Below are 13,349 nucleotides of genomic sequence, written 5' to 3'. Positions count from 1 at the left end.
TTTTTCATCAAAATTATGAATATAAATGATATTTATAAAATTTTAGATCAAATAAAAAATAAAAATATTATTAAAAATAAAATAAAAAAATAATAAAAAAATTCTAAATCAATTCAACAAAACAAATTATTCAACCAAATCACAATTCTAAACCTATTATACAACCAAATCACAATCCTAACCAATCACCCTAACAAAAATCTATCAATTTAACACCAAATGCATCTGTTCTCACACCTCAATTTAACACAAAAATCGATTTTATATACAAAAATCAGTTCAGAGCATGCCATCTCATTGGTTGCGCTGTGCGTTCAGATAGATACAACCTCTGCAACCTTTCCGTCAAAGGTAAATACCACATCCTTTTATATGGCACTGGAACTCTTCCACTCGTATCTTTATAATGAGGCTTTCCACAAAATTTGCATGTAACCCGCTGTTCATCCGCCCTCCAATAAATCATGCAGTTGTCGCTGCATACATCTATTACCTGATACGATAAACCAAGACCAGCTACGAGTTTCTGAACCTCGTAGTATGAACCAGGAGCTACATTATCCTCGGGTAGAATACCTTTTACAAAATCAGCAATCGCATCCACACAGTCTTCAGCCAAATTATAATCTGTTTTAATGCCCATCAATCTTGTAGCAGATGATAAAGCTGAATGACCATCTCTGCAACCTTCGTACAATGGTTGCTTTCCAGCATCCAACATATCATAAAATCTCCTAGCTTCTGCATTGGGTAAATCTTCCCCTCTAAAATGATCATTTACCATCTGCTCAGTACCTACACCATAATCTACATCCGTTCTAATTGGTTCTTCTAATCTAACCGCTGGCTGAGGTTCGCTAGTACTACCATGTTCATAATCAGTTTCCCCATGATGATACCAAATTTTGTAACTTCGTGTAAACCCACTCAAATATAGATGAGTCCAAACATTCCACTCTTTAATAACCTTTCTATTTTTACAATTAGAGCAAGGACATCTTAACATACCTGTTTTTGCTTTCGGTTGTCGGTGAACTAACCCCATGAATTCGGTTATACCTCGTTGGTATTCTTCCGTAAGCAATCTCGTGTTCGGATCCAAATGAGGTCGATCGATCCAAGAACGAAAATAATTTGAAGAAGACATATTTTTTATGAATCAAATTCGTGTGTAAATAGAGTAAGAACATCTTTACATACCTGTTTTTGCTTCCGGTTGTCGGTGAACTAACCCCATGAATTCGGTTATACCTCGTTGGTATTCTTCCGTAAGCAATCTCGTGTTCGGATCCAAATGAGGTCGATCGATCCAAGAACGAAAATAATTTGAAGAAGACATGTTTTTTATCAATCAAATTCGTGTGTAAAGAGAGTAAGAGGGAGGATGAAGATATGGAGTGAATGAAGAGGAAGAGGGGTGCTTGTATTTATAGTTGAAATCCTGCCGACAGACCGAGGAAATTCCGACGGAATTCCGACGGAAACGGCTAGTTCGTCGGAATTTCCTCGGAATTTTTAAAATCCCCCAACGGCTCTCTAACGGCTATAATATATCCTCGGAATTCATCGGTTTTTTCCGAGGAATACGTTTTTCCTCGGTATTCCATAAGAATATTCCGACGGATTTGTATTTCCTCGGAATTCCGTCGGTATATTCCGAGGAAATTCCGAGGATTTCATTTTCCGTCGGAATGTCCGTCAGAATACCGCTGTTTTCTTGTAATGATGAGTTCGGTTCTTGATGTATAAGAACTTAAAAATATCTAAATAACAAATGTATCTGAAACGTGTTTGGATATTTGTATCAAAAATAACCATATTACCCTATTCGGTCAATGTCTTTTGAATACAATCAGTTATATTACGACACATCTAAAATATATAGCACTAATTATGAAAAACAAATACCAATGTATAAAATGTAAGAACCAATACATGCGCGGGTGCATGGATTAATCTCTTGTATTCGAAGTAACCCTAAACTTGTATTCTGTAAGCTCAATATCGCCTCTAATAGTAAGATCTCTCTTTACCCATAGACGTAATCCTAGAGATGAACCACGTTACATATTTGTGTTGCAGTTACATTGGTTTATTCATCCGTTCCTTTTCACGTTCATTACAATAGATTTTACTATCACACAAAGGAAAACTTACGTGAAAATAAGCGTGTTTATTGAAACATAACTTACTTTTATTATACTCAAATCATTCGGTTACAATGAAAAAAGGAAATACATCATCCTCTTTGATTAAAAGATAAACTACAATAACACAAGTAGATAAGCAGGATAGTTCTCGTGAAAAGATGACAGAGAGACTAAAGTTGACGTAAAAATAAGAGTGTGCATTGCTTTTTAAAAACATAAATTGGGAAATTCTCAAATTTATCTGGCTCTAGGGATAAATTCAGAAGCAGAAGAGAGACTAAAGTTCACTGAACCTCTCGAGAACATATCTTCACTACCTTGTTTCCTTGAATTTTCCAAGGCCACACACTGGTTTAGCTCCATCAAAATGTGTGCATTGTTGGTCTCCGGTTCGAAGACGGGTTAACACAACCCAGAGCCAGCTCTAAGGTCTTCCATGCACTGTTTGTATCATAATCCCCCATTAGTTTCGTTTCGGGTCAATGATGTTCCTGATGTCTCCTTTAGTCAGCATTAACACAGCCCATTCGTTGATGTGGGTTCTCTCCCGGGTTTTATCTATAACAGGCTGGTTTGTGATGATCTCTAAAAGCACTATACCAAAGCTGTATATGTCGCTCTTCTCACTCAGCGAGTTTGTTCTGTGGTACCTGAAAGTGTATATAAATTTCTCATCACTCATGTCAGCAACAAAACAAACACAAGTGATGATAACTAACTGACTTCACTTACTCGGGGTCCAGGTAACCAGGTGTGCCTGCAACTGCAGTGGATACATGGTATTCACCATCGATTGGGAAAGATCTAGAGAGCTCGATACCGCTCATTCAATAAAATAATTGTAGTTTTCACATCTCTATGGACCATAGGAGGCTGACATCCATTGTGAAGATACTCTAATCCTGTTACAAATGGTTTTGTTTCTGTCAATCTTGCTTTCATACATCACAAACAGAACATCTAGAATCATCACTTTCTTGTCCCGCATCAGAAAAAAAAGGTAGAGAGAATAAGTCAGAGTTCGGTTCACCTTGCGCTGCCTCTACAGCTATTTGCATTCTGTTTTCCCAGGTTAGGACGTTGCCTCTCCGCGTTTTCCTGTAATGAGCTTTAAATGTTTTAAACTATGGGAAGTGATGAATTCGACTAAACCGGAGTCTTGGGTAAAATTGTTTACCCGACATGTGCTCCTTCAGGTCTCCATTAGCCATGTATTCATAGATCAAAGCCAAGTTATCTTGTCATCACAGTACCCAACAAGTCGCACCAAATGTCTGTGATGAACTCTTGAAAGAAGTTCAACCTAAAAAGATAACAAAATGATCATCATTTCATGATTAGAGAAACTTAATATATTTAAAAGCAAAGATTAACAGTGGAAATATTTGTTAAACATACCTCTGCGTTGAATTCTTTATAACCTTGAGCTGATGAATGACAGAGCATTTTCACAGCAACTTGAGCATCATCCAAGTTTCCATGATACACTGTTCCAAAACCTCCTTTGCCAAGAACTCTCTGGAAGTTATTAGTCATCTTCCGAGCACCTCCAATGGTTCTAATGATTAATTTAATTTTTAATTGTATACTTTATAAAGTTTAGAACCCTTGTTAATATAATTAGTTTTGTCAAGGTCCAAAATCTCTTTGAGGTTCTTAAAATATTTTTTTTTTAGAAGTTTGATTATTAAATTTAAATTTTACAAAATTTATAAATTATTGGATTTCATAAAATTTAAACAAATAGGACATGAAAACATATTAAAAATAGAAATACAATTTTATAACTAAAAATTTTAAACAAACAGTTTCTTGTCTTTACAATATGTTTGGTTGTATCAAATCCATACAAAGATGCAGAACGAAAGCCACGATGGCAAAGCTTTTATCTTAAAAAGCTGGTAACTTTTGATACATGAAGGAGGTAACAGATCACAGATCAAGCTGTTCTCTTTATGATATGGACTCCACTGTCTGTGTCCACAATCTCGCTTATATCTCCCACCTTCAGTGCGTATGTTGCTTCCTCAAACGGTTTCAGCTGCATTTGACCTCTACCAAATGGGCCTGAAACACCAGTTGGATACAATCAACTTATAAGCACTTTCAGCATAAGGTTATTGAGCACCAAATTTGAGATCAAGAAATAACCTTTAGAAAGGCCTAAGCAAACAATAGTAAGATTTATAAGCACCGATTACAGATTCATCAAAGAAAAGACTAAAAATTATAATAATCAGTGACGATCTAAGCATACATAAGCTTGATTTTTGAGTACCAAAAAAGGTCATCACCTGGTGATGTTCTAAGTACTCATCATCAGTAGGATTTATAAGCACCAATTACAGATTCAATAACTCCAAATAACAATTGCCAGTGAGTACCAATTAAATTCATCGACGAAGAAAATTTCAGATTGTTCACATTGGTGAAATGATCTAAGAAGACTTTTAGTAAGAGTTATGAGCACTGAATATAAAGATAAATCAAGAAAGAAACTTTTAGATTCTATCACATATGACGATGATCTAAGTAGTCAATCATCATCAGTAATATTTACCAGCACCAATTCTAGATTCATCAAGGAATAAAACACTTTCATACTCTAAACATTAGTGATGATCCAAGCAAACAGTAGTAAGATTCGTGAAAAAAAGCAGACGTCAGTAATCTTTATGAGCACCAACGATACATCAAGCAAGAAACTGTATACTATAAACATTGGTGAATGATCTAAACAGACCGATAGTCTCCTCTTTATAAGCAATTCTACTACACAGAGATCCATCAGAACCCTAACTAAAATCAATGCTGATTCATCTTAAACAAGAGACTGGAGAAGACAAAACAAACCTAGATCGCCGCCGCGTTTAGCAGAGCTACAGTCGGAAACACGAGCCGCCACATCCTCGAATGTAGCTTTACCAGAGACGATGTCTTCACGGATCGATTTAAGCTGTTCGACGGCTGCTTCTCTCGTGGTAGTCATGATGATTTTTCCTTCCGGATCCTTCCACGACGCCTTCCTGCGAGATCCCTGATGCTTGATAAGAATATGTGAGGCCTTGACTTGGTCTCTCGACGCCATCTTGCTCTTCTTATTACAGTGCTTGATGTGGTGGTGATCGGCTCTCTTGTCCTTTGGTTTCTCCTCCAACGGTTGATCTGTCGAAGAGACAGAGTCTTTCTTCCGTTTCCGATCTGAATCTATATTCAAAGATTTGGGGATTGAGAGATGTCTCTGACGACGAAGAAACGATCATCTCCGTGACGAAGAGAGAGACCTGAGGAAGGAATTTCGACGACGTCGACGAAGAGAAAAACACCAACCGACGAAGAAAGAGAAGAGTCAACTTTTTTCCCTTTCCTGTAAAATGAACAAGCCAATAAGCATGAGCCAGGTACGGGTTTTTTTACCAATTCTACATCCTCTTAATTAAACACCGGTTCTGTCTAATTACAGCATTTTTGATTTATTTTTTTTTTCCTTTTTTCTTTTAGTACCTCTCCCTAGATGCACCGTTGGAGGTGGTTTCAGTACCTCAGGATACGTAACTCTGAGGTCCTTTGTTATGATTGTTGGATTGGATGACCGTGTCTCACTTGTAACTGTACCGGCAATGACTGATGGGGGTCCTTGAGCTGTAAAATTGTACCAAAAGTAAGTGAAATGAATTAGAATAAAAATAGATAGGTTTTAGTTTTTCCAATAATTTCAAGAACTCGGTCTGGTGATTCATACATACCCGCAGTACTGTAAGTTTTATTCTTTCTAACGACGAAAAAGATAGCCAAGACAACAACAACAAGAGCAAACACGCCAGCCACTGGCGCTGCGATAGCAATCACTGGAACCTTTTTGCTCTATTTTAAGGGAGTTTCACTCAAACTGTAATCATTAAAGTTATGAGAAACCGGAAAAATAAAGAGGGATATAAAGTTTAGAGTAGCACTACATGTAAGACTAAATCAATGGAGTATGAATATCTTAGATCTTATATATAATCTATTAAAAGAGAAGTACAAATTAAGACTAACCCTTAAATTTGCTCAATATTTACAACCTAATACCATTGAAATAATTAAATGCGTGGAGGGTTCTTTTCGGCAATTTTGGACCAAACCAGTCTTTTTTGTGAGTCCGAACAGTGGTATGAATATATTCTTCATTTTGTTGGCTCTTATGAATATGAGGCAAATTCTCCCTATCTTTTATGATACACATGTATAATAATTAATAAACTATATCTCGTTGCACAGATTTTTGTTTTCATTTATTTTTATATAAATATTTTGTTTTCAATTCTAAATTGGTATATATTATAATATATATGTGTCTATCAATTTTTAAAACATAATAAATTTACTATATATTTTTCTCATTGAATCGATTGTTTCAAACTTTCACATGTATTTGTATCTTCTTCTATATATATATTTTCGGATTATTATTTCATTATTAAAATCGTAACTATATATATAAAGATTAGTAAAATATTGTTTTATTGTTATATTCAAAGATATTGTAACATTTCACAAATTTATAAGGTTTTTAAAAAATTAAACTTTTCGCTTCATAGATTTATATTATCGAGTAAATAATTAAACATTTAGTTTTTGTTTAATTTTTAAAATAAACTATATAGTTTAAAATTTGTTTTCATTGGTTTAAGATAGTAAAGAATAATCATTATTAGATAATATGATTTTTGTTATTTAAAATTTTTTTAATAGTTTTAAAAGTTAACATCGACAAATATTTAAATATTTAGCATATAGAGGTATAGTATTACAACATTAAATTATATCTATTTAATTTATCCTATCTATAAATCCAATGGACCATCTATTGTTTAAATCTAATTATTAATAGCCCAATAAAAATTTCTGGTATGCCTAAAATTTAAATGATAAGATTAGATATTAAATGTAACATGACTTTATAAGAATATGTCAATTAGGTCCATTTTAAAATAAAAAAATCACACATGAATCAAGGTTGTGACTTCTGTTTTAATATATAAGATATTTTAACTTACATATTTCATATTAACATTATAAACATTAATGAATATCAATAATATACACAAAATATTTATATAACAATATAAGTTACATTTTTTCTCATTCTCCCCTACAATTCACGTTACTCTTCATTTTTTTGAACAAATTCTTCTTCTTACCAATATAAATATATTACATGCACCATTATAATTATTTACCAACTTACCAGGTATATAAAATAATTTATTAGACATTCTCGTAAAATTTTGATCCACAAAAAAAACAAAATAAAACATTTGTATATATGCACGGATCATATTCTAAAAATTGTGGTAATACAATTGACGGTTTACAAAACAAAATAAAAGTAAAAAAATATACTATAATATTATCATGCTTATAAATGTTATTAAATAATTATTAAACACAGGTAAAATTTTAAAATATATACTATCACTTAGAAAAAATAATTTATTTACAAAAGTAAAAGCAAACATGCGCAAAGTCATGGTTTAAATGTACACAAAATTAACCCCATTTATAATTTCTTATGAGTTACATCAAATTTATATTTTCATTTTATTTTCTTCCAAATTTAAATCTTAATTTGTGTATGTTCCAAATTTGATAGAAGTTTAACAATCATTTTATTTACTTACAAATATTATAGCTAATATATCATTTAAAATAGCATGCTAATTCACAATTGTCTATTTGTACTTTTTATTTAAAAAATTTGTTCGCTATATATCTTAGACATGGTTCTAATTATATAAATGTTATATTTTTTTATATAATACCCAATATCAGTGATACATTTTACTCTAAAATGTTAAAATATAAAATTAAATACAAATATATCATTTACATCTACAAATATGACTACAATTACAAATATATCATTAAATACAAACACAAATTAAATACTTGCACGGTCGCGCGAATCAATGTCTACTTAGTGTTAAAGAATTACTGGTTAACTGTTTGAGTTTAGTGTTAAAGAATTACTGGTTAACTGTTTGAGTTTCGGATTTCCACTTAAGTTTCTGCAGAGGAGAAAGCTCGATCTTGCAGAACAAAACAAATATAAATAAACGGAGAGAGGGGTATTGATAAAAAAAGCTCACATGAGTTTCAACGACTTCATATCAGCGAAAAAAACTGAAATATCACCTGATAGATCGTTCTTTGATAAATCTCTGTCCATTAAATAGAGAAAAAAGTTTGTGCAGAGTCATTTTTTTTGTCACAGGTGCAGAGTCATATACTTAAGAATTATATCAAATACTTAGGTTTATTGTTGTTGGGGGCGCACTTACAGCTCTATCAACTGTGTTAGCTTGGAAATTTCATGCGTTATGCTACCAGTCAACTTGTTCTCTGTCAAGTTCCTAATATATCCATAGGAGTTAGAATTTGGGAAACACTGGAAACTGAAAGAACCCTTAGATGAACAAACAAAATAAAAACATACAAGGATATGATCCTTGGGGGCTCAGAGTCTGGATAAGTGCAGTTTAAACCTTCCCGCCGAAATGCCTGAGGAGCACATGGATCTCCTTGCCAGCTAACCGTTTTCTCCAACTCACAATTTCTTATAATGTTTACCATAGCAGAAGCTGAACAATCATCACATTTTATAAACCAGGAAAAATCAAAAGACGGAAAGCTTTTGAATGGATTTATAAATCTTTCAATGAACATGCTTAAGTTACCTTCATCTTGGTCTGTCTCAGGCTCTGGAAGGTATAAAACTGTATAAACCTTGACGGCATTGATAAGAGGAGGACGAGTAGAGTTACCGGTCATGGCTAAAGTGAAAATGAAATTACCATCTGGAGAACTCATAGCTGCTGGACTGAATATAGTTGTTATGCTGAAATTGAAGGCCTAAAATTGTCATACAATTCTTGGCCACCATTGTAACTGATGCTGAATTCTATGATCTCATTAGCTCCAAGATTCTGGATTTCAGCGAAATGCATGTATATATATGAGTCTGCAGTGGTCTCGTCTAAAAGAAAATGAAGAACAAGATGAACAAGAGAGAGAGTAATGTTTGAATTTGAGAGAGATAATGAGGAAAATATTTTTCTTAATTTAGTTGTGGATCTGGGTACAAGTATTTAAAGGCAAGTTGCCTTAGTACATAATATAATAAAATATTCATTGTTTTAAAATATCTTCAACAGTTTTCTTCAACAGTCTTCTTCTCTCTTTTACTTCTCTTCAATAAAATACTCAAGTATAGTAATCCTTATAAAGCCTTATAAAACCTTATAAGTCTCTAGCTTATTTCTCAAGTCTGGCAGTTTACTTCTCAAGTCTGGCAGCTTACTTTTGCTTCATGTCAACACTCCCCCTCAAGCTTGACCATATGGAACAAGTCAAGTTTGGAAGCCATGACGTATTCTCTCATTAAAACCTCAACTATGTAAAACCCTTTGGGAGAAAACTCAAGTCAAGGAAAAAGAGTAGAACACTTCATGAAGGAGATATCAGTGACATGAGAGGTCTATGAGTCCCAATTTTGGATGAATGAACTCACAGACTTTAGTGCTTGCTGCCTTTCTGAAGATATCAGCTAACTGATCTTCACTTCTAGTATAGCAGGGAAAATGATCTTCTGCTCCACAGCTTGTCTCACCTTGTGACAGTCAACTTCAATGTGTTTAGTCCTTTCATGGAATACTGAGTTTGATGCTATGTGGATAGCTGCCTGGTTATCACAATGCATTGTGATTGGTGTTGTTCCTTCTATGCCCAAGTCTCTTATCAGGTTCCTGATCCAAATGAGTTCACTCGTTAGCTTCCTCATTGCCCTATACTCTGTCTCTGCACTTGAACATGATACCACCTTTTGCTTCTTGCTCTTCCATGTGACTAGGTTGCCTCCAATGAAAGTACAATAGCTTGTTGTTGACCTTCTGTCTACTCTATCACCAGCCCAATCAGCATCACAATATCCCACTATCTCTGTATTCTTATTGCAACCCATCCAAACACCTTGACCAGGAGCCTCTCTTAGATATCTCATGATCATTTCCACCATATTCTAATGATGAACCTTTGGTGCTTGCATATGTTGACTGGCTTGATTCACAGCAAAACAGATGTCTGGTCTTGTAATGGTGAGAAATATTAGCTTCCCAACCATCCTTCAATAGAGCTTGAAGTCACCAAATGGAGTATCCTCAAACTCCCCCTCACGCAAGACTTTGTACCCTTCTTCAAGTGGTGTCTTAGCTACTCTTCCTCCAATCTTTCCTGCCTCATTTAAAAGATCAAGTGTGTACTTTCTTTGAGATAAGAAAAACCCCTCTTTAGAGCGGCATATTTCTATCCCTAGAAAGTACTTTAGCTCACCTAAATCTTTAATATCAAAGCTAGATTTAAGGAAAGCTTTCGTAGAGATGATACTTTCCTTGTTGCTTCCTGTGATGAGGATATCATCCACATAGATCAATATCACCACAATTCCTTACTCGCTTGTGAGAGTGAATAGAGTATGGTCAGCTTCTGACTTTACAAACCCTCTTCCATTGAGAGTTGTACTCAGCTTTTGATACCAGGCTCTTGGTGACTGTTTTAATCCATAGATTGCCTTCTTAAACCTTAGAACATTTTCTGGCTTGACCATGTCTTCCATACCAGGAGGTGGTTTCATGTACACCTCATCCTCCAGCTCTCCTTGTAGAAAAGCATTCTTGGCATCCATCTGCCGTAAGTCTCATTCCAAGTTCACGGCCAGAGAGAGTAGGATCCTTATAGTATGCAGTTTGGCCACTGGTGCAAAGGTGTCTAGGTAGTCTTCTCCATAGACCTGAGTGTACCCTCTTGCAACCAACCTTGTCTTCTTCCTTTCTGGTTTTCCATTAGCAAGGTATTTGATGGTGAAGAGTAGCATGCTGGTCACAGCTTTCTTGCCTTTAGGTAGCTCAGATTCAAACCATGTATCATTCCTCTCCATAGCACCCATCTCATCTCCCACTGATTCTCTCCATTCATCATCTTCCATTGCTTCTTCATAGGTCTTTGGGATGAATTTTTGGTCGAGATTGGTTAAGAAGACTTGGTGTTGTGGAGGAAAGCTTACCATTGATCAGGTTGCTTGTATGGGATGTGCGACCGCATTGCTGTTAAAGTACACCCTCGTGTCGATCCAATGAGATGGTGTTCTCACTCTTTTGTTTCTTCTTAATGGTTGTATTTGTTGGTCTTCTGCCACTGGGTCTTGTACCACTGGCTCCCCATGCTCTTCTTGGGGTTATTCCTCACTAGCTTGATCTTCTTGATGTTGTTCCTCACTAGCCTGATCTGTATCCTTTTTGTTTGGTCCATCTTGATCATGGGATGTCCCTGAGTCATTTTCTCTGCCCCCTCAGGATCAAGCTGGACTTGCTCAGAATTTGGTGTTGTTGCTTCATTGTGAACATCATCTGGTGGGGATGGAGAGGTTCTAAGGACCTCACTACTTATAGGCTGAGTGATTCCTAAGCTCTCCATAATGGTTCTCAGGTTGTTAGCCCTATCTGATGGACCATGTGAGAGATCTCTAAGGTTTTCCCAGTTCTTCTCATCATAGTAACCCTTTGATTCCACAAACTTTACATCCCTTGACACCATCACCCTTCTTGAATCTGGTAGATAACACTTGTATCCCTTCTGCGTGTGTGAGTATCCAATGAACATGGCCTTGGTACTCTTAGGTTCAAGCTTGTTCCTTTGTTGACCTAGTATCAACACATAGCACACACACCCAAACACACGCAAATGATCTATAGGAGGTGTCGTTTTGTTCAATACCTGAAGTGGTGAGATATCATTGAGAACTCTGGTTGGGAATTTGTTGATAAGATAGCATGCATAAACCACATCATCTCCCCAAAATCTCTTTGGAACATTGGTGTGGAACATCATACTCCTTGCAACCTCCATGAGATGGCGATTCTTTCTTTCAGCCACACCATTTTGTTGTGGTGTGTATGGACAGTTTGTTTGATGGATTATTCCTTGCTTGGCTAGATGATTTTTAAAGGCATGACTTGTTTACTCTCCACCATTGTCATACGTAAAAATTTTATTCTTAGAGTTGAAATGGTTAGTGACATAGTTCTGAAAGTTTATAAAGGTTTCTAAGACCCTATCTTTACTTGAAATCAATGTGAGCCATGTACACTTTGATTTTTCATCTATGAATGTGACAAATTATTTATGGTTTTCTCTAGATGCACAAGGAGCAGTCCAAACATCAGAGTGAATTAAATCAAAGCAATTCTCATAGATGGTGATAAATTTAAGAAAAACAGATTTGCAATGTTTACCAAGAATACAAGCCTCGCAACTTTCATTCTTAAACGATAGATTAGGTAACATCAATCCTAGTGCTCTAGAATGAGGGTGGCCTAATCTAGCATGCCATAACTCATCACTTGCTAAAACAGAAGTAGATTTAAAAGCATAAGGTAAATCCGATATAAGCTTGGTGTCTTTAAGCACATGGAGCTCTCCATTGCTTACACCTTTTCCCAACAACTTACTGGTCTCAATATCCTGAAAGCACACCTCATTTGGACTAAAAATCACATTACAATTAAGATCATTAGTAGCTATTTTCACAGATAACAAATTTGATGTGAAACTAGGCATATAAAGTGCTTCAGAGTCTTTATCAAACAGTTTCAGGTTTCCTACTCCAGTAATAGGTATACTATCTCCATTTGCAATTAGAACACTCCCTAGAGCCGGTTTGACATTGCTAATGAGGTTTACATCCCTAATCATACGATGTGAAGCTCTTGAGTCAATTATCAAGGGTCTAGTGGTTTCAGATACATTAATAATAGAGTTTAAAGCATAACTACTAAGGTTACCAGAGTTGGCATTGAGGGCCTTTATAAGAGCCTCAAGGTCAGACTTGCGGATGAAAGTATCCTCATTGGATGACTGAGAAGTGGCTTGAGACCCTGATCCAACCACACGAGTAGTTGCTGTCATGGCTCTCCCATCTTCTCCCATGCGCAGTAGGATAGTTTGGCTGAGAACCTTCTTGAGCTCTAGCTTCATTAGCTCGACCTTGATTGTATTTGTTGGATGAAGCTGGCCTGAGGTGAGGATGGAGAATCCAGTAGTTGGTTTTGGAGTGACCAATCTTCTTACAATGTTCAAAAGTTACTTGTTTATCTCCTCCACCAC

General features: G+C 35.5%; 1 protein-coding gene and 1 pseudogene across 1 annotated transcript; both read right to left on the bottom strand.

Moving 5' to 3' along the window:
* Positions 1–2,306: 2,306 nt before the first annotated feature.
* Positions 2,307–9,558, bottom strand: LOC106297455 (annotated as a pseudogene).
* On the bottom strand, positions 3,912–5,504 carry LOC106296347 (peptidyl-prolyl cis-trans isomerase Pin1-like). Its single transcript, XM_013732465.1, has 2 exons — positions 5,004–5,504; positions 3,912–4,217 (listed from the first exon to the last, which is right to left on the bottom strand). The coding sequence occupies exons 1-2, from the start codon at positions 5,236–5,238 to the stop codon at positions 4,090–4,092; spliced, it is 363 nt and encodes a 120-aa protein (XP_013587919.1). The 5' UTR covers positions 5,239–5,504; the 3' UTR covers positions 3,912–4,089.
* Positions 9,559–13,349: the final 3,791 nt, after the last annotated feature.

This window comes from Brassica oleracea, chromosome C6, assembly GCF_000695525.1.
Source record: "Brassica oleracea var. oleracea cultivar TO1000 chromosome C6, BOL, whole genome shotgun sequence".
Lineage (NCBI taxonomy): Eukaryota > Viridiplantae > Streptophyta > Magnoliopsida > Brassicales > Brassicaceae > Brassica > Brassica oleracea.
Note: the sequence above shows the minus strand (reverse complement) of the source record. Positions and strands in the feature narration are given on the sequence as shown.